At 42.9% G+C, this 8,878-nt stretch overlaps 1 protein-coding gene across 3 annotated transcripts; it reads right to left on the bottom strand.

Moving 5' to 3' along the window:
- Positions 1-554: 554 nt before the first annotated feature.
- On the bottom strand, positions 555-7,492 carry CENPM (centromere protein M). Of its 3 annotated transcripts, none has more exons than XM_083573865.1 (6): positions 7,350-7,492; positions 4,997-5,076; positions 4,033-4,131; positions 3,754-3,878; positions 3,178-3,269; positions 555-2,235 (listed from the first exon to the last, which is right to left on the bottom strand). In XM_083573865.1, exons 1-6 carry the CDS (start codon positions 7,404-7,406, stop codon positions 2,095-2,097), a joined length of 594 nt encoding a protein of 197 aa, XP_083429991.1. In that variant the 5' UTR covers positions 7,407-7,492; the 3' UTR covers positions 555-2,094. The 3 variants fall into 3 exon arrangements, with proteins under 3 accessions (XP_083429991.1, XP_083429992.1, XP_083429993.1); XM_083573866.1 differs by having other exon boundaries at positions 3,754-3,833; XM_083573867.1 differs by lacking the exon at positions 555-2,235 and adding an exon at positions 2,721-3,065.
- Between the last annotated feature and the right edge of the window lie 1,386 nt (positions 7,493-8,878).

The following is an 8,878-nucleotide window of genomic DNA, read 5'->3' as shown; positions in this document are numbered from 1 at the left end:
TTCTAGATTTGAAAAGCAAGGCAGGAATGTGTTGCTCTTCCCTCTTACTATAGTATAGAGGCACAAAATTTATTGAACTAGTGATTAAATATTATATTTAAAGAGCTTGCCTCATATAGGCTCCTTACACATTACAAACCATGAAGGCAAACCTAGACCAGTAGTGCCCATATTTATGGCTGAACTGCTGATGGCATAGTACTTGATGTAGTGTAGTGACCTTTAAGCTTGTTGCTGCAATTCCTAAAGAAAAATATATGGAACATGTCAGGCCAAAAAGCTGTCATCAGCTGTTTAATCTTTGTGTAAGTTACCATCCATCATGAGAAAAGGTTCATTTAAAGAGATGTGGTAAACAAGTCAAATACCTTACTGCTTCCATCAATCAGATAGAATCGTTTGGCATTTTAACAAGAAGTAGATGGGATTTTCCTTTTAGACAGAAGTGTGATAACAGCAAATTACCAATTAGCACTGATAATTGACCAAACCCAATTAGCTGCCATGGCTTTTGTACCATTCAAGCCAGCAGTGAAATAAAAGCAAAATGGAAATTGTAACTTTAAACATTTATTTGTGAACTGCTCTTTAATGCTGTATTTAGGAATTCTGTTTCCTGGATCCGATACCCAACACATACAGTGGTTTTATAAGTAGCAGGAAGCTTAGCCTAGCCCTAAAGCTTCTGAGCATGATTGGTATTTAACAAAGGTCTTGCTACCATCTTGTGGTTACACTGACAACTGCAAGGAATCACAAAGGAAAAAACACTAGCTACATACAGTACAAGGAAACAGCACAGGCAGCCTCTTGCATTTCAGGGGCACTTGGTCACACGATTTACATTTTTCTCTATACCCGGTGCAGATGTATATCATGTATGAAATTAATTACATTTGAAATAGTTCTCGCTTCCCTTCAGCTGTTCTCCAGACCAAGTATGGTGATATCAAAATGCAGCAATAATAAATAAAGTAGTCTCTATTTTCCATATTGCATAAATTTAACCTACAAATATTTTCCACAATCAAGACCGTAGTATAGTAATGTTTACCTTTTCATACACACCACATATGTAAGCATATGTTGCACACCATCCTGCTCTCAAGAACAAAAAGGCAAGCCTTCATTTGCCACTGAAGTAGCAATGTTTCTAAAACTATCCATAATAAGGATAATTAATCTCAGAACTTGGGTAGGAAAACTAACCCATCGGGGAAGGGACAGGAGTACTATAGTAAAAAGAGCTTCTGTGCTATTTGCAGCTTCTTCCCAACTACTCAAAGTTTAACGTAACATGTCTCTTCATGCTCAGTCTACCCATACTCTGATACTAAACTGATATGACCTACTTTGCTGTCAGTACTATATTCTGGAGACCTATTTTTAACTAGCACAAACAGCAGATGTGTTTTACAATCTGACTGGACTGTGTGTGCCTATCCATCAAAAAGGCCATTAATGTTCTAGGACTGGTCAAGTTTCCCATCCTCTTTTTGCGCAGATTATCATTAAGGCACTGCTTTACTCAACAAAGCATAATTGTTAAGAGTCTACTAGACACCAGCATAAATGCACAGGCATGTAAGAGACATTTGCACCATTTTATGCTTGTGTTAAAATTCAGAGGCAACTCTTCCACTTAACTGTAGTTCCAACCTGCAGCTGAATTTCTGGAATTAAAAGCCTTGCCCCATCAATTAGTTCTGGAAGCACAACATAGATTTACATTTAACTGCCTTTCTACGTTGACCTGCTGGCCATTTGACTGTCTGATTAGTTTCCAAACAGAGTATTGGAAACCCCTCACAAGGCCATACAGACATACTGGATAAACAAAGATGCCTATGTAGAAAGTCCAAAAGGTGGGTTCTCAGTCCTTGGACCAATTTGGCTATTTTGAAGCTATGTAATCTCTGCTTCTAGTGCCCCGTCTTCTATTCAATATTATTTATTATTTAAACTTTATTTCTGAAACACACACAAACGTATCATTATTAACTATAAATGACATGTGGCATCATTTCTTTGTCAAAGAGGCACAGAAATTGTTAGTTCACCCAGAAATCACTGATGAGTGAAAAATAGAAAACTTTATTCCATGATACTGGAGTAATCAATGTAACTTCCCATTAACGAACTGAAGGAGAGTGCAGAAACTCCTGACACATGACCAGCACATATTTGCAGCATCCGGAGCAGCTGTCGAGCTGTGGAAATCCTGGTATTCTCACACTAGAAGAGAGAGAGAGAAAAATCTAATAGTTGTAAGGAACCCAAGGCTGATGCCGAGACAGAAACAGCCATCAATATACATTTGCTTCATATAACTGATAAAAACCAAAAGGTCACTAAAACCAAACCTAAAAGATAGGACTACCCCACTTATACTTAGCCTGGAGTTTTCCCAGTATGCTAGAAGTCAAAAGGAGGTAGACTGCAATACAGAAAGTATCTGAACAATGTCCCGGGTAAATAAAACAAGCATCAACTCCAGTTCTGCAACAGATGGAGTTCTAACCAAGCAAGGAGAGATGAGCCATGTCCCACCTAAAACTGGTGAGGGCAAACATGCCTGTATTTGAGACCTGGTTTGCTAACACAACCATAACTGAGAGCAAGAAAGGAAGGAATTAAAGGATAACTGGATTAAAGCAGCATCCTGCCTTTCCCCAACATTGGAGCTGAAGAGATGGACGGGACCATCCTAGCAGTTGTCCGGTGATCCACCCGTCTTCTCCTAGGGTTGGGGGGGGGGAGGGAGCAGATGTTGTTTGACTGATATGTTGCCAAGGACCATAGAACAAATTAGCAAGCTCTCTGGCATGCTTTTTGCAGAAAGGTTGGTGGGGTGCTTCCTTGACCCAGGCACACAGTACATACTTAGGACAAAAGAAACACCCGATGACCACAATTTTAGCTCAGCGAGTAAGGAACTGTGGACCTCTGGTCAAGCAACGTTGACAATTAGCTTTTTATCTCTGTTGTTTATCATTCTAGGTTTTCCAGACCCATACCTCTCTCCACGTCCTTTTAGTCGTGGCCTGTGCCAATGGCCACAGTAGCTGAGAATGGAACATGAAGTGTACAAGCCCAGATAAGATACAAATTTGCAGTATTGGTTCAAACTACAGTAAAAAAAAAAAATCACACAGCAAAAACCCCAAGGATTCTTACTTCCAGTTCACAGAATAGAACAGGGCTGCAGTAACAATCTGCCAGCTTCAAGACAGTGTCCACGTCCACACTGATTTGATTCATTTCACATGCTATGAAAGAGAACAAAAAGAAATATATGTTCAGTCCTGTTTTCCCTGATACAACAGTATTTTTCTTGTGATTTATGCATATTTATTTTCAGTGTGCATTCAAATACCAAAAATATTTTGTGTTGTTTTTAAAAAAACTTTCAAACATTAAAGCCAATACTTTCTAGTATAATTGTGTAACATTAGTCTTTTAGTGGATGTAGACTACAATTTGGATATCGGACCCACTACAGAAGATCAAACTTGTATTTTAAAAAAATGGTTCAAGTCATCTCTTAATAACGAAGCAGGAGTGCACCATTTTGAGGACTGAAGAGGAAGAAAACAATGTCAACAGCAAAATTCAGATGGAATCCTGTTACATTTGGGGCAATGCATCAGCTGCACAATAAAGTTGTGGCTATGATGCTTTAAAAGCTTTAAACAATTAGTGAAAAACATTTGAAGAATAAAACACGGAAGAAGAAATGTATTTTATACATACCACCTATGACCAGAAAGCACACTTTTCCAAGGAAAAAGTTGGCATCTACATGTAGCAGTGAAGATTTGATATCCTTAAAACTGGTAGAAAAACAAATAAAAAAGCACCCAGTGTGATAGTTGAAGCTGAAAGATAGAAGTTGTGCAACACTAATCTGTGAGCTTCATGGCTATCAAGGCATCTTTATCTTTGTTTGCCACATCCATACCCAATACTCTAGCCACAGTGGCATGAACATTTTTAACAGAAGAACTTCATACCCATCTTTCCTACACATACCTGTATTTGCTTTTTACATTAATCATAAAAACAATCAGATCAATTCGAGGCCGGATGTGATCTCTCTCTGCAGGTAAAGGAAGAGACCTTGTCAAGTGGCTGAAAGAAACCAAGGTGCATTTTTAGTTAAGGCTACAAAACAGATAGATTTAACCTAAAGCTTTATAGGAAGGGGAAAACAGATATCATGAACACAGATTCATTCAACTAAACCACTTCAAGCAGGAAGATAGAAATCTTATAGAACATCTAACTGAACATAAGAGATCAAGCCAGTTGCAGTTTTAAATGGCTCTCTTTAAAGTCTGAATATGTTAACTCAGGCTTCCTCAACCTCAGCCCTCCAGATATTTTTGGCCTACAACTCCCATGATCCCTAGCTAGCAGGACCAGTGGTCAGGGATGATGGGAATTGTAGTCTCAAAACATTTGGAGGGCCGAGGAAGCCTGTGTTAACTCTACACACTGCTGAACAATGCAACAGCACTATTATATTAATGAAGGATATATACTTTAGGCTCTCCGAACTGAAGAGAGTATCTACCACTGCCAAGTCCAGAGTGAACTGTGCCCCAGAAAACAGACACAGAAACATAGAATTGTAAAATTGGAAGGGACCCTGAGGATCATCTAGTCCAACCACCTGCAATGCAGGAATGTGCAGCCATCCCATATGCGAATCAAACCTGCAGCCTTGCTGCTCTAACCAACTGAGCTCCTACATGTATGAATAAAATCAAGAACTCAGTACTGCAAGGGCCATTAATGGGTTGTAAGATTCTGCTTGTTTTAGAACGTTACACTTTCTCCACCATCATAACAACCTTGCAGTAGAAAACAGTTCACTACCGTAGAACAATGGTGTTCCATAGTAACCTCAAAACAGAAAGGAGAACAAAAAACTAGTATCTTTCAAACGATAGTTTCCAGATTTGAGAGAAATTTAAGTTCTCTCACCACTTACATATTTACTTTAAAATCTTCTTTTTCCTTAAGCATTGTCTCTGCTAGCTGTTCTTGGAAATCTTCATTTGTTCCCACCAACTATTAAAGAAAAATAAAATTTGGCGAATAGCTGAGAAAAAAAAGGAATTATGAATAAGAGATCAATTAACAAGTTACCTGCCCCAAAGTCCCCATCTCCCTCCACACCTCATTTTTCAAGTCCAGCCCCTACGCCAGGGGTCAACAACCTAAGGCCCATGGGCCGGAAGCGGCCCATGGAGGTCATTTGACTGGCCCACGAGCCGCCCCTGAACCGAGCTGCCTGCTCGTGCGCTGTGCTAAACCGGCGCAGCACTGTGTGGGTACTCGCTTCCATGGCGCCGGAAATCACGTCTGCGCAGATGCAGGAAATTGCAGGCGCACACAAAGGAATCTCCGCGGGACCAATCCAGCCCAGGCAAGATAAACCTTGCCAACTCCTGCCCTATGCCCAACTCTCTGATTGTTTGTCTTAAGCTGCCTTCCGGATCTGACACCCTCTGGAAGTTTTGGGCTGCAGCTTTGCTGGCAAGGAATGAAAGGAGTTGTAAGGTAAAGGTAAAAGACCCCTGGATGGTTAAGTCCAGTCAAAGGCGACTATGGGGTTGCAGTGCTCATCTCACTTTCAGGCCAAGGGAGCCAGTGTTTGTCAACAGACAGCTTTCCAGGTCGTGTGGCTAGCATGACTAAACCGCTTCTGAAGCAACGGAACACCATGACGGAAACCAGAGCGCACGGAAATGCCGTTTACCTTTGCCCCACAGTGATACCTATTTATCTGCTTGCACTGGCGTGCTTTCGAACTGCAAGGTTGGCAGGAGCTGGGACAGAGCAATGGGAGCTCACCCCGTCGTGGGGATTCAAACCGCCAACCTTCTGGGAGTTGTAGTGCAAAGCAGCTGAAGGGCACGAGGTTGGAGAAGGCTGGTCTTCAGTTACCCAAGTCAACAGTGGTTCAGCTTTACCATTCCACTGGATGGGAGAACTTTAGCAGATGCGGCTCCCATCACCAAGCCTAAGGAACTCCATGTCTGACGTATTAAAATAAGGGGCTCGAATTTCATCCATCCTTCCTCCTAGCTCAAGAGGGGAAAGAGCTGATGGGGAAATTAGAGGGGAAATGAACTCTGTTCATGGCCTGCAGCTTGAACCCTCCACCCAAAGCAGCTCAGCAGCTGAGCCAACAACAGAAGCACTCCTGGTTTAGTGACGGTAGAGAACCAAAGCATGGAAGTAACTTATATGCAGAATTCATCATGTGAAAGGCTGAGCTGGATGAATCCCTAGCCAGAATTAAGATTGCCGGAAGAAATATCAACAACCTCAGATATGCAGATGACACAACCTTAATGGCAGAAAGTGAGGAGGAATTAAAGAACCTTTTAATGAGGGTGAAAGAGGAGAGAGCAAAATATGGTTTGAAGCTCAACATCAAAAAAACGAAGATCATGGCCACTGGTCCCATCACCTCCTGGCAAATAGAAGGGGAAGAAATGGAGGCAGTGAGAGATTTTACTTTCTTGGGCTCCATGATCACTGCAGATGGTGACAGCAGCCACGAAATTAAAAGACGCCTGCTTCTTGGGAGAAAAGCAATGACAAACCTAGACAGCATCTTAAAAAGCAGAGATATCACCTGGCCAACAAAGGTCCGTATAGTTAAAGCCATGGTTTTCCCAGTAGTGATGTATGGAAGTGAGAGCTGGACCGTAAAGAAGGCTGATCGCCGAAGAATTGATGCTTTTGAATTATGGTGCTGGAGGAGACTCTTGAGAGTCCCATGGACTGCAAGAAGATCAAACGTATCCATTCTTAAGGAAATCAGCCCTGAGTGCTCACTGGAAGGACAGATCCTGAAGCTGCGGCTCCAATACTTTGGCCACCTTATGAGAAGAGAAGACTCCCTGGAAAAGACCCTGATGTTGGGAAAGATGGAGGGCACAAGGAGAAGGGGACGACAGAGGACGAGATGGTTGGACAGTGTTCTTGAAGCTACCAGCATGAGTTTGACCAAACTGCGGGAGGCAGTGGAAGACAGGAGTTCCTGGCGTGCTCTGGTCCAGGGGGTCACGAAGAGTCGGACACGACTAAACGACTAAACAACAAGCAAAATAGAAAACCAACGGGAAAGCAGCGAGGGAACCAATGAGAGAAGCCGGAAGGCGGGCTAAAAAAAACTTAAGGCGTCGCATTGATTGGCCGAGGTGTGGGAACTCACTTTTCTAAGTCAGAACAGCCAGGGCCCCGGCCAAAAGCAAGCGGGGAAATAACGAGAAGAAACTGCCCATTTGCGCTCCCGGTTGCCGTCCTCCCCCCGTCTCGTAAATACGCACCAAAACAGTGGCCGAGTTGATTGCTGGAAGCTTGGCAAAAGCAGCCAACGCCGCCATAATCACAAATTACAGCGGCGCGACCTCAGGTTTCAAACTGCCGCCAGTACCTACGTCACCAAAACGTATTTTTACGCGTCGCTGCTATAAAAGGAGGACGGGGGTGTGGCCTCTATAGTAGATGCATTGCGGAGTCCGGACTTATCTGCGCATGCGGAGTTTTGGCTCTTAACCCTGCTGGAGGGAAGAGGGCGCACGCGCGGGCAGCAAACTTTTTTTTTCTGGTGTCTTATGTAGGGCACATGCGGGGGTGGCCGTTGGCACCTGCGCGCGCTGCGTGACGTCATTGCTCGTGAGGGGCTCGTGAGGGAGGGGGCGGGGTGTGAGGCTATAAAGAGAGAGGTTTGCCTTGGGGAATTAGTGAAAGAGGGAAGCTGGCTTCCTAGCAGCGCTCATTCTAAATAAAATAATAAGCTGGAGGCAAATTTGTAGAAACGTAGCCTCTGGAACGACACTGTTTTTATTTTGTGTGGAGTGGTTCTGCAGCAGTGTTAGGTTTATTAGAACCTTGCATGTAAACCTTATAGATGCCCAGGGAATGAACGCTATTGTTTGTTTTAATGATATATCTATTTATTTTTTTTGTCTTCTCAGGGGAGAAGTTCAGGAGTTTGTTTGCACCCATCTAGGAAAATTGATTTAATTGGGCAGTTTCTTTCCTCTTCCTCTTCTCCTGCCTGGTAACTGGCTAAAAATAGAGATAAAGCACATGTTCCAAATTTCTTTGCTCAGACATTGTATTAAGCCAGCATTTTCCAACCTGCAGGTTGCAAAGCCTGTGCAAAAGGGTAGCAGGCTTTATAAGTAAACCCAAAGTAATTACTGCTTTCACGCCTTAACTGGTATGATGATCACTCTTAAAACTGTGTTGTTGGCGTATTATGATGCTGTACTGACTCATGTAAGCAAACACTAAAGTGTAGGACTTGAGCATTTCCAACATTCACTAACATGCATCAGGACAGCATTGAAATACAGCTGGGAACTGGTGGTTGGCTGCAGACGAAATGATGGTTTGCCACAACAGGCTCATACAGGGTGTTTTGAGTGACTAGTACGGCTCTTTCTGTGGAGGAGAGTGGCTTTTGTCTCTTTCAAGCATGTCTTGGTTGACAACTTTTGGGATCTGGGGAGTTCCCACAACACACACACACACACACTTTGTGCATTTGTATATAGGGGGATCCCAGGCCCACAGTGAGGGGTGCATAGGAGGAACTGCAAGGCAGGAAAGTGAGGAGATGCCCAGATTCCCAAGCCAGTTACTGGTTGAACAGAGAAAGGAAGAGTTTATACAAATAATAATATGGAAGATCATGGGTGCTGAGAAGAGCAGACAAGACCTTTATCCCATACAGTGGTGGCTTATGCCACTAATTCATATTGGATCCCCCACAACACCCACATTCTTCAGATAGAGCTATCTAGGTCATTCACCACAATATATGAACCAAGGAAGAGCCTTGCTGAAT

The sequence above is a fragment of the Podarcis filfolensis genome (genome assembly GCF_964270895.1).
Source record: "Podarcis filfolensis genome assembly, chromosome: 10".
NCBI lineage: Eukaryota > Metazoa > Chordata > Lepidosauria > Squamata > Lacertidae > Podarcis > Podarcis filfolensis.
This window is presented reverse-complemented; position numbering and strand designations above follow the sequence as displayed.

What these genes read in the sequence shown, in the direction of transcription:
- CENPM (XM_083573865.1), bottom strand. Translation starts at nt 7,406, where the DNA reads ATGGCGGCGTTGGCTGCTTTTGCCAAGCTTCCAGCAATCAACTCGGCC. An exon ending in GAAGATTTTAAAGTAAATAT is followed by an intron (nt 4,132 to 4,996) that starts GTAAGTGGTGAG and finishes GGTTTCTTTCAG; the next exon opens with CCACTTGACAAGGTCTCTTC. An exon ending in TTCTATTCTGTGAACTGGAA is followed by an intron (nt 2,236 to 3,177) that starts GTAAGAATCCTT and finishes TCTCTCTTCTAG; the next exon opens with TGTGAGAATACCAGGATTTC.